We start from the raw sequence: 25,980 nt of genomic DNA, 5'->3' as shown, positions 1-25,980 counted from the left end.
CCATTTGGCACGCTGTATGGAAAGTCAGCTCTCTGCTGCCTGGTGACCCAAGCTACCTGTACCTGTCACAACATTTAGCAGCTCGGACAAAGGTTTCCTGTAACTGTCTGCTAGCAGAGAACGCTGTCCTGCTTACGGATCCACACCGTGGAAGTGTTTGAGTGCTCCCTTCTCAAGAAACCATCTCTAACCTGTTTCTCTAATATGCCCCTCTTAAATCAGGGAGGGAGAGGTCGGTCTCAGTAAGAATAAATCTGTGCTATTGCATTGGATTTAAATACTTCAAGGTTTAGACTGACAATTGCTGGGTGTTTATTTTTTATGTATATCTGAAGTCAGGCTTTCTGTTCAGCTGGGTTTTGCTTCAAATGCAATGATGTCACTGGAGTTACCACTGCCGAGGTCAGTAGATTATTGTACTTCTGGGAGAGGGTTTTGTTATATACATGGAAGCTTTTTTTCAACCTGAAGAGGTACTTGCACAGATTTGCATCTCAGCAGTCTGTATCGAGAAGCCAGCGTGTAATAATTGGCATCATTTCACTTCTTTGTGGCTGTTGTCCAGTTGCTAATGTGGCATTTTACTGAGGCAGTGTCTATTACTGTCTCTTTCAGTATTACTGCAATTTAAGCTCAACTAGAAAGAACCCCTCATTCGTGAATATTTCTATTGCAAAATCACAGGAAAGTTAAACAAAATACTTGTTAATGCTTTGCTGCTGTGAGCAGTGCATTTAGTTGCAGGATATAAAAATCCTTCTTTGACTTTCTCCTGAATGCTAATGTCTTTCCAGACAACAAGTAGGAGTTTAGTCAAAAAGGCTGTTTTAAGATGATATTAAGATATTTGACAAGTCTTATAGGTGCCCCCTGGCATGAAATACCTTTTTTAGTTGTTGAGTCGTAACTTCAAAACGCAGGTGATGCAGGGGCTGGAACTGTTTTAGCTCATATTTGTTAAGGAGAGAAATGTGTGTCCCAATACAGTTGTGAAGCCAAAAGTGCTTTTAACTTAGTTTGTAAATCCCATGCCTTTTTCCTTTAAAGTTAAAACAACACCTTTAAGTGCATTTTTCTGTCAACTGTGAGCAAATTTCTCTTTTGCCTTTAAGAAAAAACAGTGAATCGGGTAGTGCTGCAGCATTATAGGGCAAACAAAGGAAAGAGCAAGTCACTTCTTTTGACTCCCTAGCACGCAAATGTGAAATCATGAGGCAGATGATTGAAAAGTTGGAAGGAGGGAGAAATGTGCCAGATGCATGACGACTTCAGTAGCTGCCAAATGTGCCTTTTATGAAAAGAACATCTGTAATATTTACAAGGTTAGAGGAACGTAGATGATCGGGGTGCATGTTGTCAGCATTGTTTTGGGCACATTCATTCAAGTTACGGGGGAATGAGCATTTTTTTGGTTGTGAAAAGAACAAATTTTAGGTTCTGACAAGTTTGTTCAAGTATACGTGGACTTTTGCCTTTGTTTAACGGCACAGTTACTTGCCAGAATGACTAAATCCTAAAAGCTGCGTCGGTCCAGAAAAGAGAAGCAGTAACCTTCCTTTGGCACACCTGGTGACCTGTGTACCTGTCTGTAGGGTGATCTTTGAATGCTGTGTCTGCAGTGGTATTCAGAATGCGTTTAAGCAAAAATTTCATAGTGGTTGTTACGTTTTGGCATTAAAAGATACGTTCTAAAAATAATAATAAAAAAGCCTTACGTATCTCAGAAGTGTACGCTTTTGAATATTTAAGATAGTCTGGAAGTCTTGGTAGTCTGAGACTGGCTGCCTTAGGCTTAGTACTGTGTATTTTGACATTAAGGACATCTGTGAGTCTGCTAGAAATGTAGGTTTTGTTTAGGGTAGTAAAATGCTAACATACAGCATCCTCTGCTCAGAAGGTGCTCTGACTGGAGTAGAAAGCAAGGTGTGTGTGCGGTAGGGGTCACAACATGGCTTCCTGATAGTGACAGCATCTTCTAGCTGTGTCCTCTGCAGTAGGATTATTTACTGTAGGTGTAACTCCTGCTCTGCAGCTTTCTGTTACAGCTTACTGCATCGCAGGATCTGCAGTCTGTGGGTAAATATTGGTGCTTCAGTTTTGCAGAATGATTTTTTTTAGCTATTCGGTTTCGTCCAAGAGCCTGTGTCTTGTCTCCTTGTTGAATCAGATCATACTGAACAAAGGGGCGGTATGTTTAATAGCTTGTATCTAGCAACAGACCAAACCTGCTTTCAAAGAGCAGAGTCAGTAAATGAAAACCAAAGCTGCAGGGAGCAGTAGTAGGGATGTTACTTGTGCTTGCAGGGAAGGCATGAGCACCAGGGCTGAGGTTGCCCTTTGTGGTGTCATTGTTTTGGGGTCTGCTGAGAATGTGACAAAAGCAAGAGCTGGAATTAAATTTTGGCCAAAAAAAAAATGATACATGACAGATTCGTCATTAATACGGGAATGTGTTGAGATCTCTTACAGAGTTGGATAGTTGAAATTTCAGTGTTGGGTATGTCAGTGGAGGAGGCTTGTGGGATTTTTTGTGAAGGCTGATGTCTGTAGCAGTGGCAGCAGGAAGAGGTGGAGAGTGGCACTGAAGAAATGTCCCACGGAGCTGCACCAACAGCAGGAACAGATCTTGAGCAGAAGTCTAGAGAGAGCAAGAGCTTTTTATCGGATTGATGGTTCAGAGCCTTGAAATAAGGTGTATGGAAACAGTCTTCTTACGTGATTGTGTGCTCAGTGTAGCAGGGTTTTGTCAATGATGTCGCCTCCAAAAGGGCCTTAGGAAACATGTTCCTCTTTTTAATGCATGCAGTCTTACGGCTGATTCAGTATAAAAGAGACAGCAGCATTATTTAAAAGCAACATTTATTTGGCACAGGAAGAAAAATATTCCAGAGTACATACACATACTAAAGGTGAAGTTGGGTCAGATCCTGCAAGAGGCTGTGTTTCTGTTGTGGTGCTGAGCAGTTTTCATTTGTTTTATTTACATTTTGCAAGTTCTGAGCAGGTACAAGGAAATACTCAGGATATCTCAAATGATAAATATAGGCCTGGACGTAAGAACTCATACAGGATCGGAAAGAAATAATAACCATCAATTCTGACCATGCCTTAAATCACTAAAATAGAAGCTAAAATCCATGTGCATTTTACAAGCAAGGGTCTGCCACTCTAGAAGGATTTCCTCACCCAGGAGATGTTAAGCACGTAGGTTTTTCTTCTTGTGCTGTTTCTACCATGGCATCTGTCTGGCAAGTGTGAGGAGCAAGTTTGTTCTGTGAAGGACAGAGATCTTGTCATGTGTGACACACGAAGACACAAGACTCAGAGCCCTTGACGGCATCAGTGCATTACATTGGACTGAAATTCAAAATCCAAGTATTTCTCAGCAAGTAAATTCAGCATGACAGGATAGGGATGATGTGGGGAAGGAAACTCATCCATATTGATAAGACTCTGGGTCCATGGACAAACAAGTAGGTCTGTCTGTGGCTGATTTCTCTGCAGAACAAACAGGCTTTGCTGATGGCTCAGTTACAAATACCTGGCTCTTATTATGTATTTCTTTCCTGGCTGTGCACTGACTGAGAGCTGTGAAGTTCTAGGGGTGTGTTGGTGAGGCAGTGGCTGTTCAGTGTGGAGTAGCTCCGGTTGGGAAGGGCCAGAGAATTTGTCATTTAATGAGGATGTGAGAAATGGAGAGATGGAATTCTTTCTGTCATTAAAAACCATAAATAATAAATCTTCCCAGGATAGTTTCCAAAAGATGCAAAACAAACAAAGGATATATTTCCCCCCTCACCTCAGAAGGAGGAGAGGTGGATTTTTGGCAGCTATTTTGGGTCCACTAAAATCTGTGGGGCAGGCATCGTCTGTGACATTTTTGTCTCTGAAGTTTTAGTTTGGTCACTTTCTTGAAATGTTGGGAAAACTTTGATAGAAGATGGATTTTGTTTGTTTTAGGTGTGAATAACCCTTTTCCCACCCACCTCCTCTTCTCCAACAGAGGAGGAAAAGCAGATGGCACATGCTTTCAGTTGGCACTATGGGAGAGCTGCAGGCCCTGGGTCTGCCTCGGGATGAGCCACTGTGGCAAGGACACTTCTTCCCTGCCCTCCCTGCACCATTGCTGCTGTCTGGAGAGCCGTACGGCATGGTGAGTGCTCTTCTCAGCACCAGATTCAGTCACCCTGCGGTAGTGTTAGTCCCAAGCCCCTAATCTCACAGCCATGCAACCCCTTCTCCCCAGTGGCTGCTGTTGGCCCCATGCAAACAGTTCACAATCTTTTCAGGTGAAACTGTCCTTCATGATAGACCAGTGTCACAACCCTGCCAAAAGAGCAGGTAAAAACCATGTTTAGTCTTCAAACTGCCCTCCTCATGTCCCAAATTCAGTTTGTGTCACAGCCCTGTACCAACAGGCTGCTGGGGTGTGGCATGGATAATGCACCAGAGGGCTTTGTTTCTCTCCATATCGTCTAAAAAGACAAAATCTGTAGTTTTCTATGAAGAATGGTACTGCCAAGGGTTTGTCGTGTCGAAGTGTGGTGAGGGCACGTGTATGGCTTTGTGGGGAGAAGTGTGTCTTTGTGCGTGAAGGAATGCTCTAACTCTGAACTTGGGGCTCCATTGGCTTTCCTGCCCTGGTGCCTCAATTATTTATAGAAGAACTACTCCACAGCAGGGTGCTTCGTGTGCTTGGGCTCGTAAGGTGGTGCCAGGTCAAAGAGAGTTAGCAGAGAGTATTTAAGATGTATTGCGTATATGGGGAGCTGGTTGACTGCTGCAGTGTCTGCATCGATCCACCGTGGGTGTAGAATGGAGGAGAGTCTTTGTCTCTTGTGGCAGGCCCTGGTCATCTGTCTCCAGCAAGAGCGGAGATCCGTACAGGAGGAGGCAAGTCAAGAAACAACAGTGCGTTGATTAAAAGGTGGAGGAGGATTTCAGGGAGTGATGCAAGTCCAAAAAAAAAGGGGTGATGCTGATGAAGCAGTACAAAGCCCAGGTGCTTCAGCTGATGCTTGTTAGTCCTTCTCAAACCAACTGGGTAGTGTGAGCCGGCCTCCTGGAAGACATCTCTGATGGTGGTTTTTCTTAGGAAAGAGGGGAATTTCAGACTTCTGGCCAGGATGCCAAGGCTGCAAATGCAACCCCTTTGTTGCGGGTGAGCCCAAATTAGGCCGGGCTTGTATTTGGAAGAGCGAAGATGTGTGGCAAATCAAGCAGTGTTGAGGGATGAGGGGGAGGAGAAGATAAAGGGATTTGGCTCAAGCTTTCCAAAACTCTGAGGAAAGTTAAGTCAGGCAGGGGTAAAAGCTAGCAAGTTCCTGTGCTTTCTGGACCTGCTGCCTGAGCTCTGCTCCAACCCATAGCCTGGCCCTCCCCTGTGCTAGGAAGAGCAGGACGCGTTTGTGAGGCAGTCATGACAGTCTCCTCTCCCCCACCCCTCCGCCTACTGTGTTAGTCGGGGGACATCTCGGGGCCTCGCTGTCTGTCTCCACCCTCAGGGACCTGGGGAAGCACTGCCGCGCTTAGGCTGTGGCCTGCCTTTTATTTTTTTTTTGGGGCTGCTTATTTCTTTTTGAAGAGCTTGCGGAAGGAGCTCCGGAAACCCCCCTTGGGCTCGTGCCGCGGGTTGTGGTCGCTGAAGGATGTTTGCTCATTGTCATCCTTCTGGCAGAACCTGGTGTTGTCTTCTGCATGGAGCTCCTAAAAGGGAAAAGACAATTTAACCAGTGTTTGCAACCTCACATCCTTGTCCCCTTTTCCTTCTCCCTCTCTGTGCTAGGAGGGGCCTGGTGGGTGAGGAGGTGCTGGCAGGGCTGGGAGACAACACCACTCAGGCCTCTGCAGAGAGCTTGTTGCTGGCTCTGTGAAGCTGAGGCATTGGCAGAGTTGTGGAGAAAGAAGCGCTGTTAAAGGGAACTGGAGCCTTCTTTAAGATTTTCAGTTAGGGGGTCTTACTAGCCCCTGTTTACTACCAACAAGGGAGTGAGCCAGCATGGAGAGTTGAAGGAGCAGCTCCTTCCCACCCCCTCCTTGCTTGTGAGCTCTTTACCCTAGGAGAGGGAGGCTTCCTGAGCTGCTATGGTGTGAGAGATGCTTCTGTTGTCTCTGTTGCTCCCTGATTTTATATCGGTGGGGCAGGGAGCTTTGGTAGCACATATATTTTGTGGTAAATGTGCCACTAAAAGACCTCTTCCACTTGCAGGAGAGTGCTGAGTTCCCCTCAGAATGGCGCTGGGCACAAGCCCCTTTTCTCCAGTTCTGCCCACAGTTGCCACAGCGGTCTCTATTGCTCTGTGGGGGAGAGCACGTCCTGCAGTTTTGGACTAGCTCCCCATCTACACCCTGCTGGGGGCCATAGCTCTGTGCAGGTGAGTGCCAGACAGCTCACAGGCTCTTGTTTCTGGATGGGCTCTGTCCCTACACCTCTTCTCTCTCTGCCTCATCGCCCCGGTTCTACCACCTTCTTCACTCACTTGGGCTTTTTCCTCTCTTTGGAGGTTTCCCTGCTGCATTTTCAGTCGGGCCATTGGAGCTTTCCTCCCATCCTCATCTGCATTTACAGCCTCCCCTGCAGCTTGCCTCCTTTCACCAGGAGGGTGTTTCTCCAGGCAGCACTGAAGAAGCTTAAGCACTTCACAGCACCCTTGGCCTCTTCCCGGGGAACTGTGGAGGGTGTGGGGCCTGGATATTCATTAAGGGCTTTCTCCCCTGTCTGTGGCAGCCCAAAGCTGACTGAGCAGGCACTACAAACTACAGAGACATTGTCACAGCAAGATCTAGTCCCTGAAAGACCAGAGTGCTGCCTGCCATGCCAGTGGTTGTCTGAGGGAGAAGGACACCGTTGCTGGGCTCTCTCCTTTTTTCCATAGACTTTAGCACGGCTCCATGATCCACGCAACAAACACAGGCGAAACAAAACCCATGGACCAGATCCTTGTTAGTGTCAATGGGCTGAGTTCAGCAGAGCCAGCTGAGAATCTGATACTAAATCCCTTGGATTTCTTAACCCAGCACCTCCTCATAGCAGGTAAAAAGGCACCTTTTTAACTGGGTGCCACCCTGTAGCGCTCATTTTGAATGGGTTTGCTCACACTTAATGACCCTAATCAGGTAGAATGTTTGCTCATGGGGGAAGCTCAGTGACAGCTAGAGGTACATGAGAGGCTAGCTCATCTCAGGGGTGCTCTGTCTATCACTCAGCCAGCTGTGTGCCTCATGCCCGTGTTTGGCCCCAGGGTAGTTGTGTGTGAAAAGGAGCTGTCCTGTGTCTTGTTCCCTCCCTTGGGCACATACATGCAGATGAGGGCTTTGAATGTGTGGATTTGGAAGCTAGCTTGGCAAGGTCTGCCCTAACTGTATCTCAGATCTTTCTCCTGCTGCTGTTGCTGCTTCTGCACCACCACGTGCCTTTTTTTTTTTTTTTTTTCTCCTCCTATTTAAGCCTCCTTACTTCCAAAAAGCTCTGTTTTTCACCCGCTCCTCTCTGTGGGGGGAAGTAGCTCCTTTGGGAGCTTCGGGATGAGGCTGAGATCATGTGAGGCTGGACATTCCTCTCCTGCTTCTGCTGTAGCCGGCTCCCACTGCTGCTCCGTGTGCTGTAGAGTCTGGAGCTCACACCCTCGGCGCTCCTCGGCAGCTCCTTCAGAGACCTGCTCAGCTGCTTGCCTTTGCTGTGGAACATCTCGCGCTTGTAAGTACTGCTGCTGACGGGGGTACAGCTCTTAGGCAACGGCTGTAAGGCATGATCTGTCCTCTCTGGTTCTGACGTGAAGTTAACAGGCCTGAGGAAACAAATGTCTAAGCTGGACTCGGAGGAGGCTGGGGAGCAATTCTCAAAGAGAGCGAGGTTTTGGAAGGCATCGTCTTCGTAGGGGCCTGGCAGGGTGAACACCTCTCCAGGGTAGTCAAACTCTTCGTAGCTTGGTGCAAAGTTCCTTGCATCCTGCAGCAGCTCCACGGAGGTCCTGATGGCTCTCTCCGTGTTTCCTACAGCGTCGGCAGGTGGTGCTTCGTACTCCATTTCTGGGATGGATTGTAAGGGAGCTGTCAGAGCCTTGAGTTCTTGCTCCGTGAGCTGAGAGGATGCAAGGATATTCTCTGGCCTCTCATGTTTTCTGCTCTCCATTTCCCAGTCAGGGGGCTTTACAGCCTGGATGTTCTCCATGACAGTTGGCTGGGGTTTCTTCATCTGGGGCATCAAATGCCTTAAAAATAAGAAACAAACAAACACACATACACACACACACACACACACACAAAACAAAAGGAAGTGGAATACTGAAGGATGACAGAGACATCCCCCTTCCACCCCACCCCATTTTCTTGGTTTTATAACCCCAAAGTGTTTTCATATCTTGGAGGAGAGTAACAGAGTTCCCACTGATTTAAAAAATAAATAATAAAATGCTTGGCTGGGTAGGCAGGATCAAATTTGCAGAGGCAGGACTGCTTATCCAGTAGTTTTGGCTCACTCTTGTACTCTACACCACAACATGGACAGAAACAGAGAGGAGAAGCCAACTGCTGCTTGTCTCTCTTGTTCAACTGCATTCTGGATTTTTACTTTACTTCCTCTTTTTTCTGTAATGTAGGGACCGTGTCTTATTTTTCTGTGGTCTGATTTTCATTTCAAGTGGTTGAGATCCCTCTCTTGGGGTGGGTGACCCTGTCCCCAGGGGTGTTTCAGGAGTACTTGGAGAATTCCTGCCCTCCAAGTGTTCAGGTAAGCCAGCAGAGTCAGGGGAGCTGCTTTTTCCCCACCTCTGCTGATGAGGTCCCACCCAGAGCTGTAATGGGTCCCCAGTTTGAGATGAATGTGGGGAAACTGGGGAGGAGCCAGCTGAGGCTCCCAAGGCAGCAGCCTGGAGTGACTGAGAGGGGAGGAAGGTTGGTTTGGGCAGTCTGATGAAAAGGAAGCTAAGGTTTGATCTAATAACACTACCACTCGAGGGACGCTCCAAGATGGAGCCGAACTCTTCTTGTCAGTGTCAAATAATATAAGAAAGCAGAACAGCCCCAAAATGCTATTAAAAGGCTATTTTAAAAGCCTTCTGCTAGGATAATAGGCTTACGGGGTTGGCGTGCCAGAGGAAGGTGCTGGTGGGAACGACTGGATTGCCTCTTCCGAGTGGATCCCGCTGTCCCGGATGGAGGCCGCGCTGGGTGTTGGAGAAACCTCTTGGCTTGTGCACTGGGAGGTGAGTCCTTTGTACAGCTTCACCAGGGACGACCTGAGGGAGGAGAAATCCATCGTCGTGCTAAGAAATAAGGCAGGGAATGAGCACGAACATGTAGAATCATAGAAAACAGGGCTGGGAGAGTCCTTAATACTCCCGTGTTCCTCTTCCCACCCCAAAGAAAGACCTATTCTATCTGATCTGTCCCAGTCAGCAAGGAATCCTGTTTTCTATCCTATTCTCAATGCTTCTCTTGATAGCAGTCCCTCCCCAGCAATCTGCTCCAGCCCTTTACCACCCTCCACGCTGAGAAGCTTCCCTTGAAGCCTAATCCTGTGCTATGCCCTCAATGACTTCGATTTTAGTAAAGTCTAAAGTCCTGGTTTCAGCAAAGACTCCTGAACCACAACTGCAATCACAACTGAAGAATCTACGTTCAAGGTTTGTACTGCCACATTTCACTTCAATGGTTATGGGAGGCATTTGTTTCCCCCACCCCCAACCCTTTGTGAAATAAGTGTTATTCTCTCCCAGTCTTTTGGTTAGCCTGTGCAGGGTTTCAGGCCACACGCATGGTGTTCAGCAGGGCCCCAAGCTGCTGAAGCAGCTATCTCCAAATATATTCTCCCACTGGGGAATGACTTTTCCATCAGTTTAAGGAATCAAACGCGGTGAAGAAACATGTGGCTGCCATGTTTAGAAGGATTAAACTGAATTCCCTTTCACTCTTAGAGTTAGGTGGAAGGGTCCAGCCCAAATCTGACCTCAGTTTGACGAACAAACGCCAGTAGTGGGCTTTATTAAACATTCATATGAACAGGGCTTTGTTTTATTGCAGTAGAGCAAGGTGCCCGTTGCTCTTGCCTGGGACCTAAACCCCATGTTACCGGGCTGGCCCCACACCTCCCTTTCCCTGGTGATTGAGAAAATGAGCTGATGTTTTGCTTACTTCTTCAGCTTTTTCCTCTTCTGTATCAGCAGGTCTTCGTTGCATTGGAAGAGGAGGCTGTAGTGTGAGATGAAAACCCGGAGGCGCTGCACACACACCAGCAGCAGGTAATAATCGGGATGCTCTTGCTCCGTGAACTTCAGGACATTCTGGGGCACAGAGGAGAGCAGATAATTTGGAGGGTGCCCTAACCCTTTCTGGGGAGAATGTGCTATTTGGAACCATAGATTAGCACTCTGGAGTGTACATGGCGCTGCCCTGTGTGTTATGGGAGCTTTTCTAGGCAGCACCAGTTTCTGAAGGACTTGGACAGGGCCTGCAACCTACTATTCCAGTGCAAATACATGAGTAACTACCATAAATGTAATTGTGGGAGGTGTGGATGACTAACTGGTTGAGTTTAGCATTGGATAAAAAATTATTTTTCTTTGCCTTGTCTTAAGTATTTTAGTACAATTCAGATTGCCTTCCTGTGAACTGTTTTTAAGCAGTCTTTACATAGGAATAGTTGTTTACCCCTAGCGGCCTCTAGTCCTCTCAGTCTTTCAGCTAAAAGGCAAGTGGATCACTCAGCAAAGAGGCCAGCTCTGTTACAGGAGTTACAGAGCTCTTGGTTTCCTAGGGGAGAGGTTGGTTCTGTGAGGGCAAGGGGGTGAACTGGCAAACAGAAGCAAACTTAGGTTAAAAAAAAAAAAAGTGAAAATGAAGTCGTTCTCAGCTTGCTTTTCCTCTGAGCTAGCCAGAAGCCCTGGAGCTGTACATGCCTGTGTACTGGCTCTGAGTTAAGTCGTGCCTTGTCATGAGGGTGCAACAAGACAGTTTCCATCCTGGGGCCCTACCTGTAGGTGAATGAGGTATTCAGGGATTCGCTGGACTATATGGAAGAACAGAATGTAGAGATCAGATTTGATTTCTTCTTCTACCTGAAACAGAGAAAGCAACTTTGAGAGTCTCTCCCACCGATAAGACATGTCTGCTTCCAAATAGTTCTGGTCTTTAACGAGTGCTTTATCATGAGCAATCATAACAGTTCACAGAAGTACACCATTTGTGTGTGACAAGAGTGGTCTTCATCCTTCTACCAGAATTAGTAGGGGTTTATCTGTGGGGGGCACTCAGCCTGATAAAGCAGGGGTGTGTCTTTGAAGTGTGCTAGTCAAGTTTCATTGAAACCCCAACTAGGCAGTGTTGCTCAGAATGAAGTCCCAAATGGAATTGAACTAAGTGAGATTGACTTCTTCAGGTGTCTTGGAAGCAAATTCGTGGGATTTAGTTACTGCATTTTAAAACTACATTTTTAATTTCCCTAGTTTAAAACAAATCAAGGATGAGACCAGATATCTAAAGCTGAACAGTACAGACTCTCTTCTAAAGAAGCGCTTTAGCACCTACAGCCTCAGATCTGGTGTCCCTGTTTAGACAGGTCCTCTGTTTTTCCAGAGTCGTTCTGTTTGTTCAGGATACATCTGGATAGCATGTGTGTAGCTGGGCTTTCTAGGAGGTTTTATCTGAAATACCGTTTGATGGCACAGCAGAAATGCAGTTTTGGTTACACACAGTGGTGAACATGTTAAAGTTACTTTTTGTAGGTGCAAATGCCTGTCGGCCACGGCAACATTCAGGAAACTGGTATTCAGTAACAGAACAACCAGCTTGGCAGAAAAGTCTTGTCGTGGGAAGGCCTAGCAGGAAGAAAGCCAGGCATGAGTGGTGCCATTACGTGTCTGTGAAGCGGGCAGGAAGTTTACCTCCTTCAGGATCACCACGTGGATCAGGGAGATGCATTCTGGCAGGTCCCTCAGGTAAGCAACGTAGTAGTCCAGAAAATTGTTCTTATAAATGAGGAAAGAGCAAAGGGGGGAGAAAGAACAAACAAACTTAAGAGAAATATTTGGTCATAGAGCCAGCTGGAATGAAAAACTGTTGATACCCCTCCGATCACTCCTGGGAGCTCATCAGTGCAGAAGAACTGCTAACTGTATAAAGCTTTCAGGGCTCAGGACTTTGTTTTAACTCACAAGTAAAAGAATGGCTCAGCTGTTGAGTATAGTGTATTAAACTTTGTAGCAGGTGGGAGGGGTAGGGAGTCTGAAGAGGTAGAAATTTTTCTCTTATATATGAATCTTAAAACTCATAACGTATCAGATCAGGATGATCCTTCTAGGAAAGGTCCCTGTGGGTTGGGCAGGCTGGAAGGGCATTACCCTAGCCACAGCTCCACAGTCCAGCCCTTCTACTGAAATGTATCCTGGCTTGTCCGTGGGCCGTCATTCTGCTAAAACATCATATATTAGTAGCAGAAGAGTCTAGAAGGGTTTGTAACATACCTCATCGTTTGTTAACTTCAGGAAGATGTCTCCTAGGATCCCTTGGCGTGGCCAGCTCAGGACTCGCTCCTGGAGAGCATGAAGTAAATCAACGTGCTGCTGGACCAGGTACCGCAGGGAGTTGGGGAAGAAACTGGAGGGAGACAGTATCAGACCAGTTACAGGGAGCAGAAGCTCAGCCTTTAAGCCTGTACTGCTGAAGTTGGCATTTGCAGATGGTCAGCACAGGCTTGCTTTACACACAGATATTATTAACTATTTTTGTTGGAGTCCTGACTGCATCAGGAGGCCGTTTTGGCTGCTGTGTACATGCAGGTACCCTCTCCCAATTGAGTATTGTTCAGTGTTTTGAAGGTTTCTCCCCAGTTTGGTGTGTAGTTGACTGGAACTGTTTAAAAGCTGTTTAAAAACCTCCCACTGTCTCTGATTTTCAACTAGAAAAAAGCTTTAAGTGTTTAAAGGTCTGTGTGGATGAAAGAAAAGTGGTAGAGAGGGTGAAGCAGAACAGACTGTAGAAAATTCCCCAGAAGAGAGAGCACACGAAACAAAGTACCTTCTCTCTTTGGTGCTCCTCTTCACATCTGGCCCTTGCAATGTGGCCTTGATCTTCAGGATCAGGGAAAGGTTGATGACGTATTTCCTTTCTGACTCCAGCAGCTCCAAAGCGATGTTCTGCCTTTTGGCTTCCAGAAGATAATGGTTAAGTTTGAGAAATGAGGAAATGCTGGCCTCAAGGACAGCCTCATGTTAGAGTATGTTTTCCCTGGTGAACTGATACTAAGTCATGAAAGCAGAAACTGCTGAAAATTAGATCCATGTCTTGTCTCCGTGTCAGCTTTACCCCAAATACAGGATTCTAGCCTCATGCTACAGTGTGCAACAGATATGACTGAAGTCGTATTGCTTGCTGAGAAAACTTCAAAGCGAATGTGTTCTGCCCTGTGAATTACACTTTTTTCCCCGATATCTTAGGAAAAATTAAAGCTATCAAAGGCAAAACAACCCACACCAGGGATTCATATCCAGTTTCCCACAGAAGTTGTATTTTTTACCCACGTAACTAGCTACAGTGTCCACAACCCCACTAATACCCTGAACCTGCCTGGTCTTGGAAAGAGGAATGGGTGTCCTGGCTGCAGAGCATGTTTGTGTATTTTCTGATGGCACAGGCCACCAATAATAACACCAGAAATAATAACACCAGAAATCTTGGAGACTCTGAAGCATTCTGTCCCAGCAGGGATAACTGGCTTGTTTGTCTCCATCTGTAAAAAGCAATCACCAGCTCACACCAGGTGTGAGTGCAGCTTTGAGCCTCTCTGGCCTCTTTTTTTTCCCCTCTGCCCTTACCAGCCAAAGAGGGTTCACATATAATGTTGTCAGCTGAGCTGTATCTGCTTTGGCCCATGTCTTTCCCTCTTTCTGGTTGCTCTTTGGAGATGTATTCGTCTCCCCAGTCCTTGGTGTCCTTGGGCTGCTTCCATACCGTTGATGGCAGGTGCACCTTTGACTGGCCATCTGTTGTCAAGGGAGGCTTGAGGCTGTCGTCTGTCTCCAGGGTTGGTCCTGCAATGGGAAAGAGCTGTATGGGTCATGACATCTTAGTTGATAGGTTATACTACAGCTGGTAGGCGACCTGGTTATCTAATGGGGAGCTTGAAGCATTCTCCCTGCTTTGCAGGTGCTATAGCCTTGTAGAGTTAATTTACAGCTATAAATGGAAGTGCAGTTGGCGAGCACTTCTGCAGAACCAGGCTTGCACTCCTCCATCACTTATTTTCAGACCAAATAAGGTCCAAAATCAGGTACAAGTTAGAAAAGAAAAAAGATACGTTCCAAGTATGGTTGCGCTTCAGGGTTTTGGGATGCTTAAGGACTTGTTAATATGACAAATTTATTGACAGGTATTCTGGAATACAAAATATAAGTAAGATTTAAATGCCACTCTTAATAAATGTAAACTGCCATTGCTCTTAAAGCTTTCTGTACTGATTATATAAGGAGCAGCAGGACTGGTAGACTGAGGCTATTAAATCACAGAGAATGTAGGAGAGGGTGAAGTGGTGCCACTGGTCTGGAATGGCTTTAATGCAATTTAAGTGCAATTTAATGCAAAGTTTGAATTTGGGTTGCAATGAACCATCTTCTATAGCTTTGTTCTTTTTTTATAAGTGGATTCTAGCCAAAGAGCTGTCCAGAACAGCTCTTCTCTCAGAACTTCAAGTGAACAGTGCAAACATCTGACAGTTGTTCTCATGTGTCCTATTACTGGCCAGGATCCTTAGTGTTCCTTTACTAGGGCCTTCATTAAGTTCTTAACCTTTTTTTTTTTTTTTTTTGCCAGAGAAACTCCTTTGCTACTCTTCAGGCATGTCTATGAGGAATCTGGAAGCTGACAGGTGAATAATCAGCTCACCAGCTCTACTGGTGTGTAGCAACTGCAAAGACCATCTTTTCCCAAGTGGCAGAATGGCTTTCAGTTATTTTTTGTCCTATCAGTGAGCCTTGACTTTTCCTTTCTGCAAGGCCACTGCAGAAGCAGCAGAGAAAGATTTTGCCTGCTGAATATCAGTGTGTTGCATTGTCCATCAGTTATTTGGCACTTCAGGCTTCTGGATTTATCTTTACATCTCAGCTGCAAGTATGATAATGGGGGTCCATGGCAAAGTGAAAGCCGTGCTTGTGAAATGCATGCTCTGAGAGCATTTATTAATGCAGTAAATTAAGTGTTCTAAATCAGTCAGTCCTACTGTATTTTGTTTGTTTTTTAGCAATTCAAGATTTTCCTACCTGGACCTGCTACGACTTTAACACTTCCATCTCCTATCGGCATGATCCTGGTGTCAGACACTGTTGAAGAGCAAAGGGAAATGTTACGAAGGAAGATGGCTGTAAAGCAGGCTTCTTCCTGCCCAACCTGGTCTGTAAGGTTATATCTTCTACTCTTTCATGTTTTTGGTATGTGAACACCCTGTTAAATCCTCCATGGAAGAAGAAGCTACTCCTTACTGTTGTAGCTTTTCCTGCAGTCTTTGTTTCAGTAGTACTTGCAGGCAGGCTAATGTGGGGTCCCTGTTATGCTCATTGTTGTGTGACCTTGGAGCCTGAGCAGTCCTGGCTTGTCCTTGCTGGCAGTGATAGCACCAGCCTGGTGTGCTGATGTACCAGCCCCCATGTCCCCTTGTCAAATGAGCCATTGGTGTGTCCCCTTAATGACACCAGATGTTCTGTCAGCCCAGTCCCTGTGATCCTCCCTTCTGTGCTCTGCTCCTGTACATGAAAACAACTCCACGGCTTGTAGCGTTTCTGTCAGGGGCTTCTACTCGATTGGGTGTTTGTGCCACTAGCATTTCAGGGAAGAAGCTCCAGCCTACTTCCCTTTCCTTGGAGGAGGCAAGAAATGACTTTTGGAACAGTTTTCACAGGGCAGCATCTCCTGAATCCAGGCCAGTGCTGAGGCCATGAGTTACTGAGACACAACACTGAGGTACACACACAGACCCAGGAGCTGTGCTGCACCCCCATTCTTTTCCTGCTGATGACACCTTAGTAAAACATGGTGTCCTCTAAACCAGTGACCTTTTCTGGACTCTTTTTCCTGAGGAAGGCACTGTACTTGCCTACTATCTTTCCTACCTTTTTCATAAGTCACGTTGTGCAAAAGGCTTGTAAAATCTTCGTTGATCATCACAGGTTCTGGGAGGTTAATGGATCGAAATGGGCTGCCCTGGAGAGGTGTAGGCACTGTCTGTGAGCTGTGGTCATCCTTCTGTGCTCTTCTGTACAAACACAAAGAATGGGACAGCTGGAAAACAGGAATCCTCTACTGCACTTGTGGCAGACACCAGTACAAGCACAGAGTCAGAAGTAGGACAATTCCAACAGATACTAGGAAAGGAATTGGATTTGATACATGAAGTTCATGAACAATGTTATAAAAGTAACTTCAGTGCTTATAGGAGAAGGTTATTTCAGATCTGCTCTTTTTCAGAGCATATTTTATCCAATTAAAGGGCTTAATTAGCTCAGGGCCTAGCCTAGATTTGGCTAGCCAAGTATTTGCACCAAGGCAGCTGTACATCTATCATCAAGAGGGAGGCTAATCAGGGCCAAGGTGGATGAGCAGTCTGCCTCCTCACAGCAACAGTGCGGCCCAGCAGTGTGCAAACATGCTCCAGTGTGTGCCTGCTCAGAGCAGAAAAAGCTGGTGACAGGAAAACAGATCGTGGCTGCATGCTCAGGAGCCTGCTGAGTCCTGCACGCTCGGCAGAGGGAGAAGGGAGAGGAAGCTGCAACACTGTTGTCTGGATGGGGTTGGCTTTGGGATAGCTTTTAGTGTTGAAGGCTCCTGACTTACAATTGTATTTCTTCCCTAGCAGGTCTGTTTGTTTCACCAGGACCTGCTTTCCCTGCGGGCTGCTGGGGCTGTTGCTGCTGGAATCCCACTGAGGTGTTGGTCTCTATCTGCTGTACGTGCTCTATGGGGTATGTGTCTAAAAGCCAGGGAGAAATTAAAGGCTGGAGCTTCCAGTAACAATCAGGATTTATGGACGTGTCCAGCTAGGAAAAGACTGAGATGAAGTGGTAAGGAAATGAGCAGAATGGACACCACTGCTAATTAGCACTTCTGGAACCCTGGAGTTCAGGCCCTTACTTAGCTTTCACTTTCCGTGATTCCCGCCTCTTCTCCTGCTGAAGCTGCTCAATTTTCTGTTGCATTTCCTCCTGCTTGGCACTGATTTCTTCAATCATTGACTTTGCATCGCTGAGCTCCTCCTGAGGAACAAGCAAAAGCACAAGCATTCCCACTATGCCTGTCAGCCTTATAGAGCACGTGGCTGGTGTGGACTGGAGGTGCTTTGGGGTGCTGCAGGGAAGTGTCCCCGTGATTTTTTGTTTCAAGTCTAATGTATGTAATACATTCTGTGCACAGTGTGGCAATGCTTGATTTGATCACAGGAACATGAGATCCTGTGGTTAAGGCACTGCTAGGAAATGGAGATGTAGGGCTTCATCTGCTAACAGTTAAATTAGGGCCTGGAAGCTGCCTTTTTAGCCTGATTTCTAAAGAAACGATGACTGCTGTAACCTTGCTGTGTGTGTGGCTCTCTGTCAGCACATCCTTCCCATTGGCATCTCTCAGGCAGTTTCAAGCAAGCCTTGTGTGTACATAGAGCTCTCTGATGCATGAAGTCCCTGTAAACCAGAGGAGAGGGACTTTCCCTGAGCGAGGTGGCGGCTTCAACAGGAGTTTGTTTAGACAGTCAGTGTAGACGTGAGGCAGAAGGAGATCAGCTTTTGCCACTCCTGTTGCTTGTGTCTTGATTTTAAAACCCTTCTTGCTTGTGTCTTGATTTTGAAACCCTTCTTCTCCCCATATCCATGCCCTAGATAACCCTGCCTCTGGCTGCTTTGAGACCTCTGCCACGTGCCTTTACGTTTCCTGCTGTCTGCCTTGCTCAGCTGGGCCCACGGGGCTCCTCCTGCTCAGCACCATCCATCTCTCCCCGTCACAGGGACAGCAACAGGTTTTCCTGGTAAGCAGCCCTCTTTAACTTCACAAGGTATTATTGACTCAGCAAAACCCCATGGGGAAAACTTACCATAAAAACAATAAAACGGTTCCTCTGCCTGCCTCCTCACAGGCAGCCATCCAGTTTCTGCATGGAGATGCTGACCGGTTTAAAGTGCACATCAGGCCCCCTTGCTAGGCTCTCTCCCCAGTCCTTTGTCTTTATCCCCTTGGGCCAGATCAAACCAGGCTGCGCTTCCTCCCAGCCGTGTGGGAACTCAACTTCAAAAGCTTTAGGGTTTTGTATTAATTCCCTGCTCCCCAGCAGCTTTGATTCCTGCAGGAAATGCAGGAGACCTGACCTGGGGAGAGGTATGGCACAGCGACTGCCTGTGAACATGCTGTGTGCCTACTGTGTGTGCAGCCCGGAGCAGGGGTCTCTCGTTCCCAAAGCAGCAGGCAGCACTTGTGTGGTGGCCCCTCAAGAAGGCTAAACACACCGGGACACGTTTTACACTTGGGTTAGGGTTCTGGAGGGAAGATGCAAAGCCAGAGGAACTGCAGCAGATACATCTGAAACAACTGCCCGTTCATTTTCTTTGAGAGCAGGAAGGGTTGATGGAGGCAGGGAAAAGCTCCACGCCACCCGAGCTGATGTGGCAGGTGTGCAGCCCCCTGCCAGCTGTGCTCCTACCTTGAAGGTGTTGAGGGAGTTCTTCATCTCAGCCACTTTCTCTTCCATGGCACAGCGGCAGCTCTTGACCTTCTCCTCCAGGGCGTACTCGCCATGCTGGATTCGCGACAGCTCCTGCATTGCTTCTGTGAAACCCGCCTTCAACTCAGAGGCTAATGCCTGCAACTAGAGGAACCACAAACACGGTGGGCTCAGTCCCTCCTCCCAGACACAGGTGGCTGTGTCCCCGAGGGTCACCCGTGGCTCAGAGTGGCATGAAGGCTGGGTGTAACCCCTCCTGTAAGGTGCTGTCCTCTTTCTCCTCCTCCTGTTACGGCTGGGAGACATGGGAGGAGGTTCAGCTCCTGCTGCAGTATGTGGCAGGAGGCGTTTGACTTGGACAATCCGTGTGCCCCTTTTTGTACCCAGAGTTTTTCCAGCCCCCCCTGGCAGGTTGCAGCCTGTCACTCTCCAGAAGGAGGAGACAGCCTGAAACACGCCAAGAAGGTTTTCGGTAACAGCAGCCAGATTATCAATGCCAAAAGCAGCTGAGCAGTCAAAAATGTGAGAGTTTTTGAGCAAGACCTCCTCCCCCATACGCTTGTGGGGCTGGTGCTCTCCCCGGATAGGTCTAGCACCTCATCGCTCTCAGAGGGCTGTGGAGAAGCTCTGTCCTTTATCACTGGGCCCTTTCCAGGGAAAGAGACAGCTCTTAACTTGTGATGGGGAGGGAGTGGGGGGGTTTCCCCTGGCATGGACAGTGTACCCACTCTCCCTGTTTTCTGTCCCTAGAGGCTCTGGTGCTGCTGGAAGAGCTCCCAACCTAAGCTGGAGGCAGCCGGTTGACAGCTGGGCGAAGCAGGAGACAGAGCGGGGCGAGCCGGGCTGGCACAGCAAGCAGACGAGGCAGGTTTGGAGGTGGGCAGTGAGGGGACACAGGCAGCTTGCCAAGCGGGGACACCCTCTTCAGGGATACCTTGGGCCAGCAGCCCTGCCCCCACTGCTGTGAGCAAGGCGCTTGTTCTGCCTGCACAAAGCCCACGGCGAGGTCGCGGCCCAAGGTGCTTCGGTACCAGTGTTTGTTTTTTTTTTTTTTTTTTTTTTTTTTTACCTTTACAACAGAAATTCGGCCTAACATCTGGTTATAAACTGAGTCCAAAACTGGAGCACTGGTGGTAAGAGGACAGCCACCCCGGGGAACTCAGGCGCTTGAGTCCTGTAAATGGAGCAGAGATGGCTTCCGATACCTCGGGGCAATGGCATGCACCATCCTCCTCTGATCAACACCAACAGCATCTTTACAGAGGGCGTCTGCCTGCCATCCCCACTCCTACCCCAGTGCCTACCCCACAGTCCCCTACACATTCCCAGAGCTGCCTGGGCAGGAGGAGCGGGACTGACAGGAGCTGGGATGGGGTGGGAGGAGAACAAGAGGCTGGAGGTGGGGGCAGAGGACATCTTCCCTCCTCAGGCAGTCATCCCTAACTCCCCAGGCCAGCTGGAGCTCCAGATCCCGTGATTCAGCCCCTACACAGTGGATGCCTTCCTGTGCTGCAGGAATGTCACAGTGGTTGTCACCCTGTGAGCAGTGAGTGTAGCCTGGAGGGTTAGAGGAACTGCGTGGAGCCACGGCTGCTAGGGGAGGCAAACCACACTGCTTCTGGTATCCGTGCGTTTACCAGTGCCTAGCAAGGTGAGTCAGATGGCCCTGGCATCATCAAACATCCTAATGTACGTGCCTGGAGAAGCAGCGGGGGCATAAATTACTGCAGCTGTGCAAAATGTTAATATTCCCATCCCTGCTCACAGGTGCTTGCCAGTCCCTTAAACATCAAGCTTCTGTTGCCGAGGCAAAGTCTCTCTGCTAGCCTGCATCAGGATTAGGAATCATATATTTTCCTCAAAATGAAAAGGTGTGATTTGTCAGGTCTGGTTTAGAGATCTGCTTCAGGGTGGAGACTTTGCAGCCTCCAAGTGGAGGCAGTCTGGAAGCTGGCCCTAGAGATACCTACATTCGGGTAGAATAGGCTCAAAATGAAATGCTTCTGCCTGCAAGCCTGGCTGTATCCTCCTCAGATGCTTCAAGAAAGGGGCTAATCTAGACAGATCCTCTGCAAAGGGTAAGGGGTGATAGTGTACATCTAGAGGTGTCAGTAAAAAAAAACCTGCTAGGTATCAGCAAAGTCAACAACAAAAAAAGGACTACTGCAGGGAGTTCAGTGGCCTTGTGCGGCAAAGCCAGAGTTCAGGCAGCCAGAAGAGATTTGGAGTACAGACTGGACAAAAATATCCCCTGTGTTTCAGCAAATGCATCTAAGAGCTGATGGTCACTTTATTTGGGGGCTCACTGTTGGCCAACCTCTGCTTTTCCAGTCACCTTGCTAGCTTGGTTCCTTTCTGTGTCCTGCAGGACACTGCTCTGGGTCTGTCCTGCCAGGGACATCCTTCCTTGGCCCCAGGTAGCTGGCAAACAGCTATTTCAGATACAGAAATGCATTTTACATTTGCATTTTGCTTTGCCATTGGATGGATGGAAGCAGCAGTATCGATCAGCCACACCTGCCAGAGCTTGCGTGAAGTCCTGAAACCCTGAGAATTCCCTTCTCTGCTGCCTTCATGGCTTGAAGCATAGCTAGGAAGCATAAACAGTCTCACAGCATTGCATGCACGTTTCATCCAAGCTTGAGTGGAGCAATATAGGAGCAACACACCCTTGAACTCCTGCAGTGTAGTGCTTCAGCACTGGATTTTAGGTTGAGCTCGTTCAATCCCATGGGCTGCTACAACAAATGGAAGCTGTGCAGCATTGGCTCATGCTGATGTTCATGCTGCTGTCTTGCCCAGATGATTATGCTTGCAGAATGAGAGAGTTCACTGGTCTGTTGTGAACTCTTGGAAAGTCAAGCCAGGTCAGTTTTCTAAAGCATCCTAGCATGGAAACATGGCAAGAATTTAACTGTAGTATGTTACCTGGTTCCAGCTATTCATGGGAATAAATAAAGTTGAAGAGGAACGCACTTTAGCAAGTTAATTTGAACTACCTGATCACTAGAGGATAAATTAATCTGCAAGGTCACAGTGCATCCTTAGAAACTGCCCAAGAACTGACACGTGTCTGTTCCAAAAAAAAACCCCAAACAAAAACAAGCAACAAAAAAATTAAGAGTCCTATTTTACCTGCCTTCCTTTCCTTCAGCTGTGTGAGGAAAAACCCTGCAAGTGCTGTACTCTGAAAGGGAGCTGTGCATGAGGAAATGAGGGAATCTCCTCCTGGTTTTTGCATAACTCAAAGGACAATGAGCAGCAGTCGCTTCTGACTCACTTCATCTCCAACCCAAGGTGAATATGAACTCTTTGTAGAGTCCCAAAGGGGAGCAGTCACTTCTCACATAGAGGGAGGAACCATAACCACGTGGAGGAAATGGTGGTGGTTAGGGGGAGACGAGAAGGGTGAGATGAGAGGACAAACAAGAACCATTTCTCAGCATGGTTTTCGTTTTTACCTTGGAAGAGTGAACTTAAAAATGCCTGTGAGATCTTAGCTGAGCCTCTCCTCCTGTCTCAGCTGCCATGCTGTCCCCAAAGAGGGGAAGGAATAGATGCTGCTTCCAGCACCAGAGGCAGCAGAGCTGCAGAGCCTTGCCATCTTCCCTTGGCAGGTGCCAGCAATTTGAACTGTCTGAAAAAGATGGTGACTACTGCTGCTGCATAAAGCTTTGTTCAGACTTAAAGGCAGCCCAGGGAAGAAGATTGTGAGTAGAAGATGAGAATGGCTTATGGGTAGCATGGCCTGAGATGGAAAACAGATGGAAAATGTTAGGAAGCCTTGGTAAGCTGGGCTTACTGCGTTAGCTGCCACTGGGAGCGCCCACATGGAAGCAAGGGAGCCTTTGCTTTCATTAGTAGTGGTACCCACACATCTCCCCCAGCACTAATAGACCTGTTCTCTGCTCTGTGTCTTTGAGGCAGCCCTTGGCAGTTGCCTAGGGTCCTTACACTAACACTGAGCCTGCTTGCAGGGACCTTGAGCTGACTGTCAAAACCAGTAGAAAATGGTTTCATGATAAAGAAGTACTGCCCAGGACTAAGTCTACTGTTAGAAATATGTCCCAGAAGAGAGCAAAACCTTCTGTGGCAACAAAGGAGTACTGTCTGAGTTACTTCCCAGCTTACCCACTGCCCGTCACTTTGCACAGCACCTGAATGAGGTTAATTGGAAGCAGTAACCATTGCTGAGGGCTGAGCCTTATCTGTCACAAAATCCAACACTTTCCACAGTGCCTGCATCTGATGTTTCGGAGTTGCATGAGGTATTCTCTTACTAGAGAGCAGCAAATATCCAGTACAGCTGCCCCCTGTAATGTTTGTCACAGGCAGCACTGCTACAGCCAAGCATTAGGGAGACTCGCAATGCCTCACAGTGGGAAGGCAGCAGATTTATGGCTGCCTTAGGGCAGCCTGGCCCTAAGAGTGTATCCACTAGAGAGAGAGGTTTCCCAGCACGCTTGTCCTGCAGCTTGCAAGCTTTCCATGCACGTCAGGCTCACTGCACTGGGCTTTGCAGCAGCCCAGTCACATCTCCTTGGAGCTATCTGGATGGGGAAAGGGGATGAGGCAGGAGAAGCAGTGCCTTGTTCATGGCAAACAGCAGCTTCTCTGTTACAGCGCGGGGCAGCCACTTGCCATGGTGCACTTAGGAGCAACTGGGGGCAGTGGTGTCACAGTGGTGACGAGGCTGGTCTCAAACAGCCAAGGTTTCCAGTTCAGAGACGTGTTCCTCTGTCAGCATACACTTCCAGGTTGAACTGGAGCAGGGCTTAAAGTACTCAAAACACCACCACATTTCCTGCAGCCTGGAAATGCTTAGGAAGCATCACTGTGGAGACACTGACCCTGCATCCTCCAGGCATGGTGCTCCCTGAGCCATGATGCAGGCAACCTCATCGCATCCACAGTGCCTAATTGCAGCCAGAACAACAATGCCAAGAGCAGCTACGGAGCCCTGGAAATCCTGATCACCAAACGCAGGGTTTCCAAGCTCTGGGCTGAGGACCCAATCAGAGGCATGCAGCAAGACTCAGCGCCTGCTGAGCTGCCCTGGACTTTTGGGCAGTGGCACCCCGCGGTCAGAGGAGCCGTGAGGCTGCCAGGATAACCCAGAGCCCCCAGGGGACTTGGTACCACGCCGTGGCAATCACCCATCCTTGCTCCTGGGACAGTTCAGTGGGTTTGGAGAAAGCTCATCAGAGCTCAGCCATGAAATCTGCCTCCGGCTCAGTAAATCGGCATTCTCTAATCGGTGCTAATGATGCCAGCTAGTTAATTAGCTGAGCGCACAAATCACCTGTCTAGACACAAGTGGTTGTGAGCAGGGAAATTTTACTGGAGTGTCTTTTAAGATGAGGCTTGAGATGTGATACGCGTGACATTTGTTCATGAAGTGTGTGCGTTTTAGATGCCCTGTTCCATGTAAGTGCCTACATTTTTCCTTCCACTTAATTTAGCTTTAACTACTGGCTATCTATTAGTAACTCTTTAAAATCTTGGAGTTATTTAGGGCATTTTGCTCATCTTTACCTGGGAAATCTGTGTTGCGGGGGTACTCACAGGCACACTTTCAGTCTCTCCTGTGGGAATAAAGAACTTCAGTCAATTAAAATGACTTATTATGGTTGCTATAAATAACTGGAACAGAGGGTTTGAAAGTCCCTCTTGGAGTACAAATCAGTTTTAAAGGACTCACGTCTCACTTTAGGAGGTGTGGACACTATATAGTTTGTCAAATAAACTGCAGCTGTAAAATGGGAACGGCTCAACTAAATCAGATGTTAGATTCACCTCATTTGCTGCCCTGTATCTGTCCAGAACTGATCATGCAAAGGAGTGAGAAACCCCCTTTATGCCCTGACAGAACTAAATTGCCCCCTGGAAAGTTCAGTTCTGTGTACCAGCCTTCAGTAACAGAGTTTTCCCATGAAGCAGCTTTAGTTCTCTTCTGCAATTCTGCAATTGTGAGATTTTCTTTTCATCCTGTGCTATTTGGACTTATTTTTATTATACTTCTAAAAAGGCTGGTCTGGACTGTATATTTTAAGCTCTAAGTTATATTATTGTCACAATGCATTCCAAGCAGTAATGGTGTCTTTTGTAACACCCAAAAATGTATTTCCATTAGTTCTAAATTCCTGTTTTCTTGTGGCATTGTGATTCCCACCTGATCTTGTGTCATGGGGCTAGGTTTAACGTTTCTGAAACAGATTTAATTCATGGAGGAGCTTTTTTGCAAAAGCACTGCTGTTTTGCAAAAGTAATTTGGGCACTGCAGAGACATTATTTCTAGGTATTACAGGGATTTTGATTGAAAACAAGTATATATTTATTATTTTCCTCTCCTAACACTGTCTCTTTTATGCAGAAACCCTCCACCAGAAGTTACTGTTGGCTGTGCTGCACGGGCACTTTGAGGAGATTGCAATTTGATTGCCATCGGTTCCCATTTTATTCCCTGTGTCAAACTCTGTTGGCCTTCACCTCCCAGACAATACCATGCCACCTGGTTCCTCATCTGCATTGCCTCTCCTCAGTAATACCAGTTCACAAGGTGAGTTTTCTCTTGCCTCCAGTAATTTCCTTCACCCTTCTCTGCTGCCAAACACCAGTGTGCCTGATTTTTGGGGCAGCCAAGCTCCCTCTTCCTGTGCTGGCTGCAAGTGCTCAGTGCCTTGCCCACCTGGGCCCTCAAAACCACAGAAATTCGGTCCTGCAGAGGCTTGAAATAGGTGCAGGAAGGGTTTTAAGTGGTTAGTAACTCCATGAAGTGGAAAGTTGAAGCCTGGAAGTCAAGAGCTTTACAAGGCACACCTACGTTCTGATTACTTTGCCCCTGAGGGGGAATATGGGTTACTGCCAAGGGCACCTATGCATTGGCCCTATTCTGGTCTCTAGAATTTGTCCTGATTCAGAGGAATGTAAGCAAATTCCCTAGTGACTGGAGGAAGGGAGAGGCAGAGGAGAGTCTGTGTGCCCCTTTCTGCTCATGTGCCATTTGCTCCTTGTGCCGGTCAGTCTTGTAGCCATGGAGGTTGGTTATAGGGTCAGGCACTGACCCTCCAGGGAATGTTCCCCAAGGTTCTTCCTGAGGAAAATGGGACAGCAGGCTGACTGGGAGGAATAACCATCACCAGCACTGCCTGTTGGTTGGGCTGTTTGGGGTCAAACCTGATCAGCCAGCTCTCACCAAGTGCCAAGGTTCATCTTTTAAATGACAAGTTGTTTTTATTTTACAGTTTGACCCTTCAGGATCTGTTTTCAGCTCTTTTTTTGGTTGTTTGTTTGTT

General features: G+C 47.5%; 1 protein-coding gene across 2 annotated transcripts in view; it reads right to left on the bottom strand.

Annotated features, from left to right (window-relative positions):
* Positions 1 to 2,858: 2,858 nt before the first annotated feature.
* The window catches only part of ARHGEF33 (Rho guanine nucleotide exchange factor 33), a 30,366-nt gene continuing 7,244 nt past the window's right edge, over positions 2,859 to 25,980 (bottom strand). The window contains exons 1-15 of one of the 2 annotated variants that reach the window (XM_068675527.1): positions 24,221 to 24,270; positions 19,755 to 19,859; positions 18,665 to 18,829; positions 17,113 to 17,234; positions 16,095 to 16,237; positions 15,249 to 15,308; positions 13,809 to 14,024; positions 13,012 to 13,141; positions 12,459 to 12,591; positions 11,880 to 11,963; positions 10,971 to 11,054; positions 10,132 to 10,280; positions 9,078 to 9,236; positions 7,457 to 8,210; positions 2,859 to 5,706 (exon numbers count right to left, since the gene is read on the bottom strand). In XM_068675527.1, coding sequence (XP_068531628.1) covers positions 5,569 to 5,706; positions 7,457 to 8,210; positions 9,078 to 9,236; positions 10,132 to 10,280; positions 10,971 to 11,054; positions 11,880 to 11,963; positions 12,459 to 12,591; positions 13,012 to 13,141; positions 13,809 to 14,024; positions 15,249 to 15,308; positions 16,095 to 16,237; positions 17,113 to 17,234; positions 18,665 to 18,829; positions 19,755 to 19,781 — 2,364 coding nt within the window. In that variant the 5' untranslated portion in view covers positions 19,782 to 19,859; positions 24,221 to 24,270 and the 3' untranslated portion in view covers positions 2,859 to 5,568. Of the gene's footprint in view, positions 5,707 to 7,456; positions 8,211 to 9,077; positions 9,237 to 10,131; positions 10,281 to 10,970; positions 11,055 to 11,879; positions 11,964 to 12,458; positions 12,592 to 13,011; positions 13,142 to 13,808; positions 14,025 to 15,248; positions 15,309 to 16,094; positions 16,238 to 17,112; positions 17,235 to 18,664; positions 18,830 to 19,754; positions 19,860 to 24,220; positions 24,271 to 25,980 lie in introns of those variants that run through there. The other variant, XM_068675526.1, reaches the window with a different exon arrangement.

Source organism: Anas acuta, chromosome 3, assembly GCF_963932015.1.
Source record: "Anas acuta chromosome 3, bAnaAcu1.1, whole genome shotgun sequence".
In the NCBI taxonomy this organism is placed as follows: Eukaryota; Metazoa; Chordata; class Aves; order Anseriformes; family Anatidae; genus Anas; species Anas acuta.
This window is presented reverse-complemented; position numbering and strand designations above follow the sequence as displayed.